This window comes from Bos grunniens, chromosome 20, assembly GCF_055505025.1.
Source record: "Bos grunniens cultivar Pamir isolate PY7600 chromosome 20, Bosgru_T2T1.0, whole genome shotgun sequence".
Classification (NCBI taxonomy): domain Eukaryota; kingdom Metazoa; phylum Chordata; class Mammalia; order Artiodactyla; family Bovidae; genus Bos; species Bos grunniens.
In genome coordinates, this window is record NC_141184.1 from 12,425,260 (window position 1) to 12,445,634 (window position 20,375).

Below are 20,375 nucleotides of genomic sequence, written 5' to 3' on the forward strand. Positions count from 1 at the left end.
TTTTAGATACGAGAAAACTGAAACCCAGGTTGTTTGAGTGATGAGCTCCCATGAGAATAAAGGTATTTGTTCAGGAAGGATTTTTAACTCCAAGCTCACGCTTTTTCTGTGACAGTGAGCTTCAAACAGGAAGCTGTGACACAGAGGGAGTGAATGTATTGGGAACAATCTTGGCTCCAGTTGGGGCAGGAGGGGTGTTTGGGTCTGATTCAGTTGCTGTGGTGGGATTTCTACTTCGCTCACATCCTGACATCCTTATACATGAAATGAAGGCAGAGGCCATAACTTTAATTCAGCTTCTCATCTTGGAAGAGGCTACTGCCCTGAGTTAGGTATGGAGCCTGAAGACCATAAACAGCAACATTATCCATTTTAGATTTAACATAAAAGGGCAGCTGTCTAGCAGAGAAGGTTGTGGTTGTTTAGTGGTTAAGTTGTGTCTGACTCTTTGTGACCCCATGGACTGTAGCCCACCTATTCCTATGTTCATGGGATTTCCCAGGCAAGGATACTGGAGTGGTCGCCTTTTCTTTCTCCAGGGGATCTTTCCAACCTTCGCATCAAGCCCGTGTCTCCTGCATTGGCAGGAGGATTCTTTACCACTGAGCCAAGTGGGAAACTGACTAGCACAGGCCAAAGGAGAGCGATATTGGGGAAACAGGAAAAACGTAAGGTGGAATCCGAAGCTCTGACGCCCTAACACGGCCAAGGATACTCCACGTGCAGCAGGACAGAGGTGGCTATGCCCTCATCATCATGTTAAATCATAGCACCACTTGCTATAACTAATCCTATCTAATCCCTTTTCCATAATGTCTTTAAAGAAAACAATGTAAGCATAAGAACGTCCATAAACTTGGAAGGATTTCTCGACTCACCACCATATGTTCTTTTCAGTCCTGCCCGGAGGCCCTGGGGGGGCTCATTGGCAAATTTGATGGACATCTGAAGGAGGGTGATGGGAAACTGCTTGTGAACCTCGGTTGTCATCCACAGGCGGAACGAGTCATGTACAAACTCAGTTTCTATAATTATATCCATTAGCTCATCCATGAAATCCAGTCCCAGATGGCAGTTCTGCAGAAGGGCCCATCCTCCCTAAGTCAGCAGCAGGAAATGGAAATTAGTCCATTTTGTGTTTCACCCAGAGATTCAAATTAGTACCTTCTTCAGAAATTAAGTAATTAAAACTTAATATTGTAAAGTAAGCAGCCTCCAATTAAAATAAATAAATTTAAATTTAAAAAAACCCCACTAACCCCTATAAATTAATCTAAAGAATACAATCAGGTTTAACTGAGATAGGTTACATTTTTTCTTGTTCCACAAGTGTGTCTGATGGGATGCCATTACTAGCATGCCAATGCAGTAATAATATATGGTTGGAGTCATGAAAATCACCAAAGTAAAACATAAAAAGAGAGTTCCTAGAATACCAGCAATAGGGTTTATATCCTCTAGAATGTGTAAGTACCTTCTCTGGGGAATCAGACTATTCTAACAACAAGAGTCTTGGAAGATAATAAGTCATATCTCTGATACACTTTATCCTATATGCATAAGAAGATTCCTTGTACAAAGCAGCACAGGCAAAAATTTAGGTCATGCAATAATAATTTTGCTGTTGTTTTAGTTGCTAAGTCATGTCTGACTCTTTTGCAACCCTATCAACTATGGCCCGCCAGGCTCCTCTGTCCATGGGATTTCCCAGGCAAGAATACTGGAGTGGGTTGCCTTTTCCTTCTCCAGATCTTCCCCATCCAGAGACCAAACCCAGGTCTCCTGAATTGGAAGGCAGATTCTTGACCACTGAGCCACTAGGGAAGTCTCAACAATAATCATTTCAATATCTAACCCATAGAATAATTTTGCTAAAATCATCTACAATATGCAGATCATAATCTTGAGCTACTTTCTTGACTCTGTAATTCTGGATCATTTTGATTTGATTAGTGTAACCTATTTTTCTTTGCACAACATAAACTAAGTACCAGATCTAAAATCTTAATCAAGTTACATGTAAAACTGACCCCTTTTGAAATGTCACACATCCGCTTAAATTTTCTTCAGAAGTATATAATGAATAAATATTTAATTTTTTCCTATGAAAATTTAATTGATACTGTTCACAATTCAAAAAAAGGAGAATTAAATGTGAAACATAACAACAAAAAGGCTTCAGATGCTCTTTCATCCAGAATACAAGTGACTCCTGATCTAAGTTTCTTAGTTGAGAATTTTGATGGTCGAACCTTCACCCACAGAAAGGAATCCCTTAGCCAAGTTTGCTTCTTTGGCCTCGCTGCTTTCAGTGTTAATATCTTGTGTTCTTCTTACTGAGCAGATCTTCCATTTTACTATTCTAGAATAGTTGGTTCATTCTGGCATAAAACACTATTGTCTCTGACAAGTTTTAAACATGCTAGTAATAGTAAGAAATCTTTTTACATTTGACTAGAAATTAAACTACTAACAGAAAACACAGATAAATTGAAGGCTAAAAATATTCCATTTAAATTCTAATTTAGTTTCTTGAAATTATAATATTAGTTCCACCATTATTTATTTTAATTCAAGTTGAATCAGTGTCCTGTGAATGTTAGTGTCTTTGTTTTCTAAGTACAGCACTAGCAGAGGGAGGAATTCAGTGCTGGCGGTCAGGGGAGGCCAAGAGGAAGGAGAGGCCAGGACTAGACCTGGGATTCCGAATCATGGATGTATTGCTCATCTCAAGAAAATCAGAGATACCAAGGGAACATTTCATACAAAGATGGGCTCAATAAAGGACAGAAATAGTATGGACCAAACAGAAGCAGAGGATGGCAAGAATACACAGAAGAACTGTACAAAAAAGATCTTCATGACCCAGATAACCACGATGGTGTGGTCACTCACCTATAGCCAGACATCCTGGAATGTGAAGTCAAGTGGGCCTTAGAAAGCATCATTAGGAACAAAGCTAGTTGAGGGGATGGATTACAGTTGAGTTATTTCAAATCCTAAAAGATGATGCTGTGAAAGTGCTGCACTCAAAATGCCAGCAAATTTGGAAAACTCAGCAGTGGCCACAGGACTGGACTAGATCAGTTTTCACTCCAATCCCAAAGAAGGGCAATGCCAAAGAATGCTCAAACTACCCCACAACTGCACTCATCTCACACGCCAGCAAAGTAATGCTCAAAATTCTCCAAACCAAGCTTCAACAGTACGTGAACCATGAACTTCCAATGTTCAAGCTAGATTTAAAAAAGGCAGAGGAACCAGAGATCAAATTGCCAACATCTGCTGCATCATCAAAAAAGCAAGAGAGTTCCAGAAAAACATCTACTTCTGCTTTATTGACTATGCCACAGCCTTTGACTGTGTGGATCACAACAAACTGTGGAAAATTCTTCAAGAGATGGGAATACCAGACCACCTGACCTGCCTCTTGAGAAATCTGTATACAGGTCAGGAAGCAACAGTTAGAACTGGACATGGAACAATGGACTGCTCCATATCGGGAAAGGAGTACGTCAAGGCTGTATATTGTCACCCTGCTTATTTAACTTATATGCAGAGGGCATCATGCTAAATGCTGGGCTGGATGAAGCACAAGCTGGAATTGAGATTGCCGGGAGAAATATCAATAACCTCAGATATGCAGATGATATCACCCTTATTGCAGAAAGTGAAGAAGAACTAAAGAGGCTATTGATAAAAGTGAAAGAGGAGAGTGAAAAGTTGGCTGAAAACTCAACATTCAGAAAACTAAGATCATGGCATCCAGTCCCATCATTTCACGGCAAGTAGATGGGGAAACAATGGATACAGTGAGAGACTTTATTTTCTTAGGGTCCAAAATCACTGCAGATGGTGACTGCAGCCATGAAATTAAAAGACGCTTGCTCCTTGGAAGAAAGGGTATAACCATAGACAGCATATTAAAAAGCAGAGACATTACTCTGCCAACAAAAGTCTACCTAGTCAAAGCTATGGTTTTTCCAGTAGTCATGTATGGATGTGAGAGTTGGACTATAAAGAAAGCTGAGCCCTGAAGAACTGATGCTTTTGTACTGCGGTGCTGAAGATGACTCTTGAGAGCCCCTTGGACTGCAAGGAGATCCAACCAGTAAGTCCTAAAGGAAATCAGTCCTGAATATTCGTTGGAAAGACTGATGCTGAAACTCCAATACTTTGGCCACTGGATGTGAAGAACTAACTCATTGGAAAAGATCCTGATGCTGGGAAAAATTGAAGGCAGGAGGAGAAGGGGATGACAGAGGATGAAATGGTTGGATGGCATCACCGACTCTATGGACAAGAGTCTGAGTAAGCTCCTGGAGTTGGTAATGGACCAGGAAGCCTGGCATGCTGCAGTCCATGGGGTCGCAGAGAGTTGGACACGACTGAGCGACTAAACTGAACTGAGGTATATTTAAATCATGTGCTTTCTGCCCTCCCCCTCCCAAATGCAAACTAAGCACAGCAGTCAGCACAGAGCACAAGAAAGGCCCCTCCCTTTCACCAAAGCTGGGGGCAGGGCATGGCTTGAGGATGGAAGAGGCAAATATGGAGATTCTAGAACCCAACAGACTCAGTTCTAGACTGGGGGAAGGGATCAGGCTGTAGCACAGTGGGAAGGTTCTAGAGTCAGCAGCTAGGACCTAGAACCCGGTGGTTTCATAGTGGGCCTCGTGCCTGGTGGCTGGGGGGAGACAGCCAGTTCTGTCCAAAATGGTGGGGGGGGGGGGTGTTCTCTGGAGGGCATAGAGGATTCTTGAGATATTGAGGAGAGCTCAGGCTTAGTGAAGGAGGCATGGAGTCTGCTCCAAAATAGGCTGGAAAAGCATCTAGACCATGACTGCATGTTTTCCAGTAGGAATAAGAGGCAAGTAGTTCTGCCACCCTGTACTTGGCCAAAGGGTGCAGGGAGAGGGGAGAAGGGGTGGAGGGAGCCTCTGGCAGAGCTGGGAATCCAAAAGAAGGTTGTGCTTAGTCACTCAGTCAGGTCTGACTCTGTGATCCCATGGACTGCAACCCATCAGGCTTCATTGTCCATGGGGATTTTCCAGGCAAGAACACTGAGTGGGTTGCCATGCCCTTCTCCAGGGGATCTTCCTGACCCATTATGTATCTAATCTGGGTCTCCCACATTGCTGTGCTGTGCTGTGCTAGATGCTCAGTCATGTCTGACTCTTTTTGACCCCATGGACTCTAGTACGCCAGGCTCCTCTGTCCATGGGGATTCTCCAGGCAAGAATACTGGAATGGGTTGCCATGCCCTCCTCCAGGGGATCTTCCCCACCCAGGGATTGAACCCAGGTTTCTACATTGCAGGTGGGTTTTCTGCCAGCTGAGCTATCAGGGAATCCCATATATATATTTTATACGTGGAAATTGAGGTTAAGATCAAGGGACTGACTACAAACTGACCTGCCAAAATGTACACCCTTTAGAGTCTTGCTGTGTGTTGATGGTGGGGTTTTTCTCCCCTTTTCATTAGACCTGCTAAGTAACAGAAAGGATGGTACATATAGAAGGACCTTCTAAATGCCTTTGATAAATGACCGTGGGGACACCAGGGAGACTTCATGTGGCTGGGAGGAGCCTCTGGCTCTTCGAGGTGGTGACCCGAGCGTACACTATTATAAAACTGGATCCATCTGGACACCTAAGATTAGACCAGAGTAAACACACAAGTGTTCTGGAGCTTGAGTTCCAGAGATGAAATAGCACCTTCTGCATTCACGTAACTTTAAGTCCCTCAAAGTGCCTCAGCTCTGAACTTCTCCCATTGGCAGGTCATCACATGACTTCCAGCTACAATGGCCCCAGATCAGTCCTGAGCATGGCCTGAGCTGTACACTGTTGAATTTGAAAGCTGCCAAGGGCTCTAGGAGCCCACCTGGAAGGCTACAGGCTAGGTTTCCGGAAAATCTCTGGTACCATCACAGGGTAATGGCAGATTCCTGGCCTCTGGAATCTGGGCCAGGCCTAGGGGACTCCAGGGCACAGATTTTGCATTCTGGATTGTGTTGTGGATTCCAGAGTCCTGTGGATTCCCCAAGTAGATCTGCAGGGGCTGGAACTTGAGGCACAGAGGGGGAGCTATGAACCGCAAAGAAGGTTCAGGACCTGGAGCAGGGTTGAGCACCATGCAAACAGGTCAGGAAATAAGATGCTCTCACTGGGCAAGCTTCCCAGCATTCAAGGCTCAGCAGAAAACGTTTCACATTGTATTCATTTTTCCATGAAAGTTTTATAAGAGGTGCTTTTCCCTGTTTGGCAAACAGAACGCAACACATAAATTTCAGCGCTTAAGGATTTGTAGGTTCTTTCCTGCATTGTTACCCTGTAAGTGGCAATGTCAACAACAGAATACAAAAGTAGACATCAGGTCTCACGTTCGCCATGGTCTGCTGCAGGAGCTTGCGAGCATGGATCTCCTGGCCCTGTCCCATGGACACGTAGCGCGTTTCTATTTTTAGTCTCTTCCCCAAGGCGATGATGGAGTCCGTGGGGTCTGAGCCCATAGACAGGAGACATATGAGCGGTGTCCGAGGGTCAGATTCCTCCCAGGTCCTTTCCAAGTCCAGGATAACGGCCTCTGCATACTTTTGTCCCATGGAGTCCATGATGTACTTACGGGCCTGCCAAAAACAGCACACTGGTCACCAAAAGTAGCTCCAACCCCTTATTCACAATTCAGTGTGGTTCCCAAAATTCGTTTTTGCAGATTATTTCAATGATGTCCACAGTAATCCTGCCAGGAAAATAGGGCAGAGGTTTGTTTGTTTGTTTTCTTGTGGGTTAACCTCTTTATTTGCTTGCTTGCTTATTTGTTTGAATCCTCACTCTATCTGCCAGCAATGTGAGAGACCCAGGTTCAATCCCTGGGTGGGGAAGATATGCTGCAGAAGGGCATGGCACCCCACTCTAGTATTCTTGCCTGGAGAATCCTATGGACAGAGGATCCTGGCAGGTTACAGTCCATGGGATCTCAAAGAGTCAGACATGACTGAGTGACTAACACTTTCAGACTTTACTTGCCAAAAACATAATCACACATTTAAAAGACCAGAACCCAGTTTGGCCGAATTCTTGTCTGGGACCTCTTTCGATGTACTGGCTGCTTCATACTATACAGAAGGTTTAAAATATTTGGCAACTCTATTATTAAGAATGCTTTAAAGGAAATGTGTGTGTGTGCGCGTATGTGTGCATATGCGCTCAGTCGTGTCTGATTTTGTGCAACCCCAGGGACTATAGCCCACCAGGCTTCTCTGTCCATGGGATTTTCCAGGCAACAACGAATACTGGGGTGGGTTGCTGGGATCAAACGGGCACCTCTGTGTCTCCTGCACTGGCAGGTGGGTTCTTTACCGCTAGTGCCACCTGGGAAGCTCAAGGGAAAATTATAAGCATTCAAATAATCAAGTAAGTAGTACAATGCCTGGGATTGAACGGATACTTAACAAATAGATAATTACTATTAAATGACTACTTATGGAAAGAAATGTATCAAATACTTACTGAATTACTTACTTAATTTTAAAGGTTTAACCCAACTGCATTTGGAGCACAGGATGCCACTTATTTTTTATCTCTTAATATCCAGTTGACCAGATCCACTATGGAATCCTCTAATGTAAGTATTAATATAAACAGTTCCCTGGTGGTTCAGATGGTAAAGAATCTGCGTGCAATACAGGAGACCTGGGTTCGATCCCTGGGTCAGGAAGATGCCCTGGAGGAGGGCAAGGCAACCCACTCTAATATTCTTGCCTGGAGAATCCCATGGACAGAGAAGCCTGGCAGGCTACAGTCCATGGGGTCACACAGTTGGACACAACTGAATGACTAACATTTTTACTTTCATACATTTTTTACAGCCTTCTGAAAGGTACTTTAAAAGTTTGGTTGACATTCTTCAGCATCTCCAAAAGTCTATTTGTATACACGTTCATCACAGCCATTGGGCAGTGTGCTTGGTGATCAGAAATGACTTCATAGCCTGGATGCCCAGGTGTACCACAGACTGCAGTTGTTTCTCAGCCACAGGTACCTGGTACAGCCATCACTGTGGCATCTCTCAAGAGCCAAGTGCTTTGTCTTCTAGTCTAGCAAGGAGCTCAAAAAGCCAATCTTGTCATAGAATGCATCATTGATCCCACATGGAAATTTCTATTCAAGCTATGAGCTAATATACTGTTCCCTACATCAGGGGCCAAGTGGTAAATATTTTATATCTTGGTGGCCATGCAGTCTCTGGTGCAACAACTTAACCTATCACTGCAGCATGAGAGCAGCTATAGAGAGTCCATAAATAAGTGAGCCTGTGTTCCATTAGAACTTTTATAGGCCCTGGAATTCAAATGTTATATAATTTTTGCATATCACAAAATATTGTTTTGAGTTTTTTTTTTCAAGCATTTAAAACTACGAAAACCATTCTTAGCTCAGCAGCTATACAGAAACCAGCAGTAGCACAAGACATCCTCTGATGGTACATTGCTCTTTTAACCAGGATTTTGACTGTGTCTGCAGCCACGCTCAGCTGAAATGCTGACAATAAGCCTAATGCTCTTACGGGGAATAGGGATTGAATATGTCTACAGTGTAGACCTTCTCATATGCTTCCCAAGATGGTGTCTGGTTGAAAAATCACACAAGAAATCTAATATGAGAATAAGAACCTCAGAGGAGAGAACATGTTTGCAAGGGGCCTTCTAGAACTTGCTTAAGACTTGGATGTTATCATAAGCACCATGGGAAGCCATTAAAGGAAAAGCATAATGATATTTCTATTTCTTCTAGAATATACAAGATGGACTAGGGTGGGCGAGGTGAGAATGAACTAGAGGAGACTCATTAGGAAGAAATGGCTGTTGTCAGCCTAAGGATTTCAGGCCAGGATAAAGATAACAAAGTTACAAAGGAATGGGAGACATTTAAATTTCCACATTGACCCCAATAAAGTGTGAAAAGAATTAAAAGGGAAAGAAGGAAGGAAAGAAGAGAGAAGGAAAAGAGGGAGGGAGGCAGAGAGCGGGAGAGAGAAGGGAAAAGTCTACTTAAAACTTCTACATTCCCCTTAAATAAGGCAGTTGTTTGACAATTCATTTGGGCAAGATAAAAGGAATGAAGTTGAGAAGAAAAATCAAAGGAAGGGTGATCTCAGGGCCCTGAGTTGCAAAACTCATTTTTCTTTTCTGAATAAATCATTGAATTCGGTTATTTCCAAGGTACCTAGGAGGACTGGGAGTTGGTTACTCCGAATGTTTTTAACAGGCCTCTGGAGAGCAAAGGGGAAAACTCCCTACCTTCTATGAGAAACTCCAGCCTACTGTTATTTTATGACTTATTCTTAAAAGTCTATTAAAAAAATCAATGTCTGGGAATAGTAGCATTTAACTTTTAGCTGTGGGCAAGACACCACAAGTGTGTTTCATGCGTAAACTTCCATGATGGAAGCAGATGAAAAGTCTTTGAAAAGATGAATCTTCTGGAGGCAGGGCTTATATTTAAACCTAAGTATCATTCAAGGAATTTTAGGCAAAGCTTCTTTCTCACATCAAGGTTTATGACACGTCTCAGGGTAACGACTATGGGTTTGGGAACTCTGTACAGCCCTGTAGACTTTCTCTCTCCTCTCTAGTAAATGAACAGTCTTCCTACTTAAGAAATACTACATTGAAAGTGAAAAGTGAAAGTGAAGTAGCTCAGTCCATGTCCAACTCTTTGCAACACCATGGACTGTAGCCTACCAGTCTCCTCAGTCCATGGAGTTTTACAGGCAAGAATACTGGAGTGGGCTGCCATTTCCTTCTCCATGGGATTTTCCCGACCCAGGGATTGAACACAGTCTCCCACATTGCGGGCAGATGCTTTACCATCTGAGCCACCAGGGAATACTACATTACTACTGGCAAAATGGAGTTCCCTATCTTTTCTGAGTTAATGTAAAAATGATATGGAAGAACAATGCATTACCTTTATGTTATACCAATATGCCCACCTTAGAAACGTAGTTTCGACTGCCCTACTGTTAATATATAGCACAAGGGAAAGCAAGGATGGTGCAATCTGTTTGCAGGACTTATATTAAGCTAACATTAAAGATGCATTTCAATATACAGTAAGTGCAGACAAATTTTGATTCCACTTATGCAAAGTACCTAGAAGAGTCAAATGCATAGAGTCAGAAAGTACATTGGTAGATGCCGGCGGGGGTGGGGGGGGCAGTGGGGATGGGGTGGGGAGGGACAATGAGGACTAGTGTTTAATGGGGACAGAGTTTCAGTTCAGGAGGTAGAGAACTCCAGAGACGGGTGATAGTGAGAGCTGAACAACGATGTGAATGTACTTAGTGCCACTGGGCCACACAGTTACGTGTGGTAAAAGAGTGTGTTTTATATTACGTGACTCTTACCACAATTAAAAAAAAAAAACATTTAAAAAGAAACAAAACAAAAAAAATAGCTTCCTCACTCACTCTTATTGTACCACTTAGGCCAAAGAAAATTAGTAAATCACTTAGCCACATGTACACTTCTGTACAATTATTTCTTGCTTATTTGTCCATTTTTCACAATTGTATTGTTGGAAAATTAGACAGAAGCCCACATGAAAATTCTCATGGGGGTTAATGTTTTAAATATTCTTTAAAATTTAAAAGGAAATTCTCCTTTAAAATATTCTCTTATTATGGACTCTGTGGAAGAGGGAGAGGGTGGGAAGATTTGGGAGAATGGCATTGAAACTTGTAAAATATCATGTATGAAACGAGATGCCAGTACAGGTTCGATGCACAATACTGGATGCTTGGGGCTAGTGCACTGGGACGACCCAGAGGGATGGTATGGGGAGGGAGGAGGGAGGAGGGTTCAGGATGGGGAACACATGTATACCTGTGGTGGATTCATTTTGATATTTGGCAAAACTAATACAATTATGTAAAGTTTAAAAATAAAATAAAAAAGTAAAAAAAAATATTCTCTTATTTTTAATATATGCACTTTTTACCTGGGCAATGGTTCTGTCAGGACACCAGGATCTAATAAGGAGAAGATGTCGAAAGCAGTCAAGAGATTTATCATAGGCATTTGGAAGGGGTTCCTCCTCAGGGTTTTCCTTATCAAACCAAATTTTCCACATTTTCTCATTTCTTGATATCTGAAAATACCAGGGGATAAGAAATGTGTCACATCACAGAAAAATCTTTCAGTAAGACTTCACAGATATTTTTCTGACGATTCCAGACATGTGTGAATGATATCCTGTGTGTGTGTGCACGCTCAGGAGTATCTGACTCTTTGCAACCCCATGGGCTGTAGCCCACCAGGCTCCTCTGTCCACAGGATTCTCCAGGCAAGAATACTGGAGTGGGAAAACAAAATGATATCCCTTGACTATTTTTTAAAATTTTATAGCCTGGTACCAAAAAATCTGAGAGTCGAAAATCAAATGTGATTTGCTCTAAAGTCAGTCTGTATTAACACAAGTCTACAGACCCCTTTTAAAGGAGAACCCTGCTGTGTCATTTCTTCTGTGCCCTTGTGGTAACGACTCTGTAAAGAATAAAGAGATCAATGGAAATTCATTTTCATTATTTTAAGGAAATCTGTTTTGATCCATGAGATCTCCCATGATCAAGAATCAAGTTTCATTCACTTATGCTTCCTCATTTCCCAGGATCATTCTTGGAACTAAAGAAGACATTTAATTCATGTTTATTATTGAAGCTTTCTGGTCAATACTCTATCAATCTAGAGTCATTTGAAATATACCACTTAATATCATCATTAAGTGAATAATCGCACTTGTTTCATTTGGGCAATTGATAAAGGGGAAGAAAAAAGACAGTTCATTATCCTTTGAAGCTTACAAAAATTGAAAAGAGATAAGCATTAAACAAACAAACATCCCACAATCACAGAACAAGTCAGATCTGCAGATAAACATGATCTTATGTTCTCTGGTATATTTCCTTTGACTAAGCAACCTAAATGTCCATTAACAGATGAATGGATAAAGAAGTTGTGGTACATGTATAAGTGGAACATTTTTCTGTTGCTGTTCAGTCATGTCTCACTCTTTGCAACCCGTGGACTGTAACCCACGCGGCTCCTCTGTCTATGGGATTTCCTAGGCAGGAATACTGGAGTGGGTTGCCATTTCCTCCTCCAGGGGATCCTCCCAACCCAGAAATCAAACCCACATCTCCTGCACCTCTTGCACTGAGGGGCAGATTCTTTACCACCACACGACCTGGGAAGCCCACAGTGGAATATTACTCAGCCATAAAAAGGAACTGAATTGGGTCATTGCAGTGATGCACATGAACCTAGAGTCTGCCATACAGAGCGAAGAAAGTCAGAAAGAGAAAAAGAAATACTGCATATGAATGCATGTAAGTGGAATCTAGAAAAAATGGTACAGATGAACCCATTTGCAGGGCAGGAATAGAGACACAGATGTAGAGAATAGACATGTTGACACAGAAGGGAAAAGGGAGGGTGGGACGAACTGAGAGATTTTGGATTGACATATATACAGCATCATGTGTAAAACTGGAGAAGGAAATGGCAACCCAGTCCACTATTCTTGCCCGGAGAATTCCATGGACAAAGGACCCTGGCGGGCTACAGTCCATGGGGTCACAAACAGTTGGACATGACTGAGTGATTAAGCATACATACATACATGTGTAGAACAGATGGTTATTGGGAAGCTGTTGTATAGCACAGGGAGCTTAGCTCGGTGCTCTGTGATGACCTAGGGGGGTGGATAGGGGGTGGGTGGGAGGGAGGTCTACAAGGGAGGGGATATATGTATACACTTAGCTGGTTCACTTCATTGGAACTAACAACATGGTTAAGCAATCATACTTCAATTAAAAAAAAAAAAAGCTCCAAGTGTATTTCTCAGAGGTGTAATCAAAGGAAAAAGGCATATGGGTTCATATTCAGAAAGTATCATGTAAGAATAAAAAATAACCTGTTTCAAATCACAAAAGACTACATTATGTGGAGGGATTTCAGGTACAAAATATAAGATCCAGAAGACAGTTGCTTCAATAACAAATAATGGTACAAGAAAGGTCACCAGGAGTTACCCCATAGGGGAAGAAGCTAGAATTCATTAAAATCTCCCAAAGAAAAGCTGTTTAACCCAAGAGAATAGCTTGCACCCAAATTACACGGTCATCACCAGGCCTAAGCCAAAACATAAAAATACAGCTCAAGCTTTCCGTCAACCTAAGCTGGCAAAGTCAAGGACCAATGTTAGGACAAATACCATATGACATCATTTCTAAAGGCTTCCCTGGTGGCTCAGGTGGTAAAGAATCTGCCCACAAAGCAGAAGACCTGGGTTCAATCCCTGGGCCAGGAAGATCCCCTAGAAAAGAGAATGGCTACCCACTCCAGTATTCTGGCCTGGAGAACCTGATGGACAGAGGAGACTGGCAGGCTACAGTCCATGGGGTCCCAAAGAGTCAGACACAACTGAGTGACTAACATACACATACACATCATTTCTAAATACAATACAAATAGATTTACTTATGAAACAGAAACAAACTCACAGACATAGAAAACAAATGTATGGTTACAAAAAAGGAAAGAGGGTAGGAGAGAGAGAAACCAGGGGTTTGGGATTGGCAGATATAAGCTTCTATATACAAAATAGATAAACAACAAGGTCCTGCAGTACAGGGAACTATATTCAATATCTTATAATAAGCCCTAATGAGAAAGAATATAGTGTGTATGTGTGTGTCCATGTGTATATATAAAACTAAATCACTTTTCTGTACACCAGAAAATAAGGTAACACTGTGAATCAACCATGTGTGAAAGTGTTAGTTGCTCAATTAAGTCCGACTCTGTGACCCCGTGGACTGTAGTCCATCAGGCTCCTCCTCTGTCCATGGGATTCTCCAGGCAAGAACACTGGAATGGGTATCCAGGGGATCTTCCAGACCCAGGGATCAAACCCAGGTCTCCTGCATTGCAGGCAGATTCTTTCCATCTGAGCCACCAGGAAAGCCCAATCATACATCAGTTTTGAAAAAGGACCAGTGTTTGGACATTTTCTGGTCAAAGCCTTCAATGTGCAGCTGAAGAAAGCAACCTTGCTGTTCACACAACTTCCTGCTGCTCATCAGATTTTCAAGAACCTGTTTCTTGACTTGTCCCAATTCAACTTTCTGTACCCAAGTGCCATAATTCCAATATACACACAATTCATCCAAAACTGGCTGTTTATGAAAGTACAACAACTTCTAGAAATAAACGGCCAGGTGTTTGTGTTAGATTCATACCCAGATGCCTAGCTAAGGCAGTACAAACAAGGAGAGGAAGAAGAGAGAGACAGGAACTAGAGGCAAGAAAGGATATTTAGCATTCAAGGGCAGGTTGTTCCTATTTCTCGTCATTCAATCTATAGGAAGATGATAAAACTTCTTGACCATATCTAATCTCTTTTTTTTTTTTTAAGAAAAGCAATACTAGAGTTTCATTTTGAGTAGAAAAACAAAAAAAAATATCGAAAATAGCATGATTTTATATTGTAAAAGCAATCTCTTAAACTAATTGAATCTGTTTTCCCACTGGTAGACCTCCAATTGGTGATACTGACATATGGCCCAGGACAGCATCAGTTAAACTTCCTGGGCAACTAATTACTTCCTGGAGACCAGCCTGCCATGGGTGGAGTGTACTTTATCAGAATATGAATGAGCCATGAGGAAGGTCAAGCACTGGTCATTCCATTTTAGGAATGACAGCAGCAAGAAATCTTTCTCTTCCCCAAACAGCCGGGGATAAATCAGGAAGCTGCCCACTGGGATATTATCATAAGTTTATTCAAAGCACAAGTTACCTGATCAAGGACATCAGAAAACTGTCTAAGTTTGCTGAGTTCCACCAAATTTAGCCAGGTCATGTCCAGGATCCATTTAGATGGTTTAGGAGGACAGGCTTTCAAGTCCAAGGAGGCACCACCTTTCAAGTTAAATATATTATGTTAATAAAATTTTGTTTCTGTACAAACAATATCTGTATTAAAAAAAAAACTTGCTGAAACTATTTTAATATCAATTCTTTTACTACCTTAACATTTATTAAACTCAGAAATATAAATCATAGTGATGAACAAGCTTTAACACTTAATAAAGGAACAGATGGTTTCAGAAAAACACATTTAAGGATCAGTGATATAGGCCTGGATCCAGGTAAGTGATACATTCTGTTTTAGCTACACCTGGCCAAGGTGTGTGACAAGTCAACTCATCGGTCTGGGACTGTGTATTCAAATACATACAGTGGGAATAATGACACCGAGGTGTTGCCTGGTGGTTCAGACAGTAATGAATCTCCCTGCAATGAGGGAGACCCAGGTTCGATCCCTGGGTCAGGAAGATTCCCTGGAGAAGGAAATGGTAACCCACTCCAGCACTCTTGCCTCGAGAATTCCATGGGCAGAGCAGCTTGGCAGGCTATAGTCCATGGAGTCACAAGAGTCTAACATCACTAAGAGACTAACACTTTCACTTTCACTTCAGGTGTTGTGATAATGACAGAAAATACATAAGGTGACTGTGAAGCACTCAAAACGGGATCAAGGACACAGCTGAGAGTCACTAAATGACCAGCTGTTGTCAGCATGAAGAGCTGCCAAATATTGATACAAGCTCATTTTAAGGATGAGTTTCACTATCAGATGGCATCACCGACTCAATGGACATGAGTATGAGCAAACTCCAGGAGATGGTGAATGACAAGGAAGCCTGGACTGCTGCAGTCCATGAGGTCGCAAAGAGTCAGACACGACTGACCAACTGAACAACAACATTTTAAGGAAGGAATTTATCTAGATTTATTTGTAACACTACCTGTGTTTAAGAGATTCTCCTCTATGAACCAGTATATTATTTACATCCATGTTGAGCACATCTAAGGGCTCTGTGCTATGTCACTTATTCTTGATCAATCTACCCACAACAAACATTTCCGTTGGGTACTGACTCCTCTTTACTGATAATTCATCTAACCTCATATAACTCATACAACTCTCATAGCACGATCAAATAAATAAATGACAGCTTAAAATGTTACTGTGGTCCATCCCAGAAAAACTAAATGTGTGAACAATCATATTTTAAGTCAAAGCAAGAGCTAGCAAGTCTTCTATAGGATAAAATATACCATTTAATAAATAACATCTATTAAAATGCTTCAGGGAAAATATGCTCTAAGCATAATTCTTAAAAGGATATAACCAACCCATTTGGCTACAATCTGGTTTTGAACAGAGCAGGTCATAAACAAATAATAATACTCAAGATATTTATTGAGGCAATCTCTGCTTCATTCAGGTACCATCGACCCCATGAAATTGCTGTCTTTTGCCAAAGCCATCTTAGTCGACTTCCAAGGTAAGTGGAACAAGACGTAAGTGAAGTCGTTTCAGTGAAAATATTAGCTCATAAAATCAAAACAGATTGCTTGAACACCAGGGAGCAGTTAAAGAACTAAGTGCAATGGCACTGTGTTGAAAAACGTCACACCGATTTCCATGGAAAATGTCCATTTTCCAACAAACTGAAAAGAACAACGTATCCACCACATGGTTAGAGAAATGACTTTCATGGAAAAGAGGGTTCCTTGAAACCATAGCATTATTCATCGTTTAATAGAGGGTAATTCTGTCGTAAATATCTTGGCTGCCTCGGAAGGGTATAATGGGCCACAAAGAATACTGTAGTGGAGGGTGGGGACATATTCCTCGGTAATATGACACCAGATTAGATGGACTCCCAAAGAATGAACAGCTGGGATAGCAATAATTCAAAATAAATTCTAAAGATGATTGAGAATTAAATCTTTATCATTAAACTTTGTAAAACTGAAACATGCTTATAATGATTCATACAAGCTGTACCACACAATCATGAAGTGACATCACTAAGGCAGACTGAGAAAGACCTCTGGACTCACCTTTTCCCATCTTAGAGATGAGTAAATTAAAAGATCAAAACACTATTGCTGTCTAAACATTTTGAACTAAGTGATTTTAAAATCCTTACAGAGGGAGTTGATGTCTTTGGGCAGCTCTCACCAACATAGCTAACAAAGGGAAATCTTATGAAGCCCTGTGTCCTAACGGAGCATAAGAAATAGGTGCTGAATGCAGGAAGTCCACAAAATCCTGTCCAACCTAGGCAAGCCTCAGACAAATCGAAATAAACTAAAAAAATAAAGATAAAATAACAATGCCCATCATCTGCTGAGCATATTCTATGTTCCAGGGTTTATATAAATTGTGTGAATTCTCAATAATCCTATTATGTAGACATGACTATCCTTGCTTCATAGCCAAGGCAACTGAACCTTGAAAAGTTTAAATAACCTCCTCAAAACCACTTATCCCAAAGTGGCAAAGCCACTATTTTCCCTTAAATTCTTCCCAACTCTAAATTCCATGTTTGTTTTGATTATGCCAAACTGTAACATACTTTACAGTATCTCAACCATTTCTGGATGTCAAGGTCAATGTCATTCCCATCAAGAAAGGCATCTTATGCCTGAATTGAGGATCTCAGGAACAACTTTGCCATAGGAAACCCCATAAACTGAAGGGCCAGAGTCACTGAGGTCAGTGATATACAAAGGACTCACTGAAGAAGGCCACTCCTATACCTACACGTCTACCTAAGGTGATGACTCTCCAGACTATTCATCTTCCATGTGCTCTGATTTAGGAAGCTTGGAACATAAAGAAACAAGGGCAAGGGTTCAAGGATTAGAGACAAAGAAGACACAGAAAGAGATATCATCCCAAAATCATACATTTCTAAATTTTCATGTCTAAATGATGAGTCTTCATTGCCATTACAAGCTATGTATGCATTGTTGTTCAGTCACTAAGTTGCGTCTGACTCTTTTTGACCACATAGACACCAGCATGTCAGGCTCTTCTATCCTCCACTATCCAGTGGAGCTTGCTCAAACTCATGTCCATTGAGTCACTGATGCCATCCAACCATCTCATGCTCTATCATCCCCTTCTCCTCCTGCCTCCAATCTTTCCCAGCATCAGGGTCTTTTCTAATGAGTCAGTTCTCATCAGGTAGCCAAAGTATTAGAGCTTCAGCAACAGTCCTTCCAATGAATATTCAGGGCTGATTTCCTTTAGGATTGACTTGTTTGATCTCCTTGCTGTCCGAGGGACTCTCAAGAGTCTTCTCCAGCACCACAGTTTGAAAGCATTGATTCTTCAGTACTCAGCCTTCTTAATGGTCCAACTCTCACATCCATACATGACAACTGGAAAAACCACAGCTTTGGCTAGATGAACATTTGTTGGCAAAATGGTGTCTCTGCTTTTTAGTATGCTGTCTAGGCTTGCCATAGCTTTCCTTCCAGGCATATGTATATCAATATGCATTGGTATGAATGTTAAGTGTGACTCTGACCTACTCCCATTGTGCCCTTCCCTTCTGCCCCTACAGGATCCTTTTCAAGTTCCTCCGCAAATCTACTCTCCATGTAGGTGAAGTCATAAAAATCCACCCCTTGACCAAAGATAAAGTTGTGTTTTATCTTTAAAGATAAATCTCCAGGGACTTCCTTGGTGAGACTTCGAGCTCCCCATACAGGGACTGGGTCAATCCCTGGTCAGGGAACTAGATTCCACATGCCTCAGCTAAGAGTTCACATGCCTCAACTAAGACCCAGTGCAGCCAAATAAATAAATATTAAAAAAAAAAAAAAAAGTAAACCTTTCTTTAGAAATGTATAGTATTGGGTTGGCCAAAAAGTTCATTTGAGTTTTTCCCATAACATCTTATGGAAAAATCCCAAAATCATTTTGGTCAGCTTGCCTGGAAAATTCCATGGACAGAGGAGCCTGGTGAGCCAGTCCATGGGGTCGCAAAGGGTCAGACGCAACTATGGAACTAACTTTCACTTTCAATCAGTTCAGTTCAATTGCTCAATCATGTCCGACTCTGTGACCCCATGGACTGCAGCGTGCCAGGCCTCCCTGTCCATCACCAATTCCCAGAGCCTGCTCAATATTGGCTAGCCTAATAGATTGTTCAACCTGTGAACAATGCTGCAACAGACACAGAGGAAATATACATGGGATGAGTAGCATGGTCGCTCACCACTGCTCAGCCACCGTGTTTGCTGTGCTTTGCCTCCATCACATTGGAGACAGTACGAGGCTCCCTCCCAGCAGAGGCACTGATGCCAGCTCCTCTTCCTTCAGCACTTCTCTAAACGTCCCCAAGGCCAGCACCCCCTGCTCCTCCAGGCCTTGGCTCACCTGTCCATCTCTTAGGAGTCCCACTCCATTAGAAATCCCATTAAACATCCCATTTAAAATGTTAACACATCCCCTCACTCCACATACTGTGTAACTCCCCATCTCCCTTATCCTTCTATTCCCCCCCCACCCCCACCACAGTGTTTATTAGTTTCTCACATACTACATAATTTACTTGCTTATTAAGTGTTCCAAGTGCCTATTCTGTGTCCTAGTACACAGAAGGTTCTCAATAAATATTCACGCAGGGACTTGCCTGCTGGTAGAGTGGATAAGAATCCACCTCCAATGCAGGGGACACGAGTTTGATCCCTGGTCCTGGAAGATTCCACATGCCACACAGCAACTAAGCCCATGCTCCGTAACTACTGATGCCATGCCCTAGAGCCAGCAAGCTGCAGCCACTGAACTCATGTGCTGCAGCTACTGAAGCCCGTGCACCTAGAGCCTGTTCTCCACAAAAAGAGAGGCTGTCATAACGAGAAGCCTTCTCACCACAACAAAGAGTAGCCGCTGCTTCCTGCAACTAGGGAAAGCCCATGCAGAGCAACAAAATGAAAGTGAACTCGCTCAGTCATGTCCGATTCTTTGCAACCTCATGGACTGTAGCCTACCAGGCTCCTCTATCCATGGGATTCTCCAGGCAAGAGTACTGGAGTGGGTTGCCATTTCCTTCTCCAGGGGATTTTCCCAACCCAGGGATCGAACTCGGGTCTCCCGCATTGTAGACAAGACGCTTTACCGTCTGAGCCAACAGAGAAGTCCCTAGAGCAACAAAGACCCAGCACAAAATATATCTAGTCAAGGCTATGGTTTTTCCAGTGGTCATGTATGGATGTGAAAGTTGGACTGTGAAGAAAGCTGAACACCAAAGAATTGATGCTTTTGAACTGTGGTGTTGGAGAAGACTCTTGAGAGTCCCTTGGACTGCAAGGAGATCCAACCAGTCCATTCTAAGGGAGACCAGTCCTGGGTGTTCTTTGGAAGGACTGATGCTAAAGCTGAAACTCCAATACTTTGACCACCTCATGCGAAGAGCTGACTCACTGGAAAAGACT

The 20,375-nt window shown here is 42.1% G+C and overlaps 1 protein-coding gene across 1 annotated transcript in view; it reads right to left on the reverse strand.

Moving 5' to 3' along the window:
* Positions 1–20,375, reverse strand: part of DNAH5 (dynein axonemal heavy chain 5) — a 330,796-nt gene that overhangs the window by 31,143 nt on the left and 279,278 nt on the right. The window contains exons 69-72 of the mRNA XM_086361232.1: positions 14,869–14,990; positions 11,008–11,157; positions 6,387–6,632; positions 879–1,098 (exon numbers count right to left, since the gene is read on the reverse strand). Of these exons, the coding sequence (XP_086217358.1) occupies positions 879–1,098; positions 6,387–6,632; positions 11,008–11,157; positions 14,869–14,990 (738 nt within the window). The remainder of the gene's footprint in view (positions 1–878; positions 1,099–6,386; positions 6,633–11,007; positions 11,158–14,868; positions 14,991–20,375) is intronic.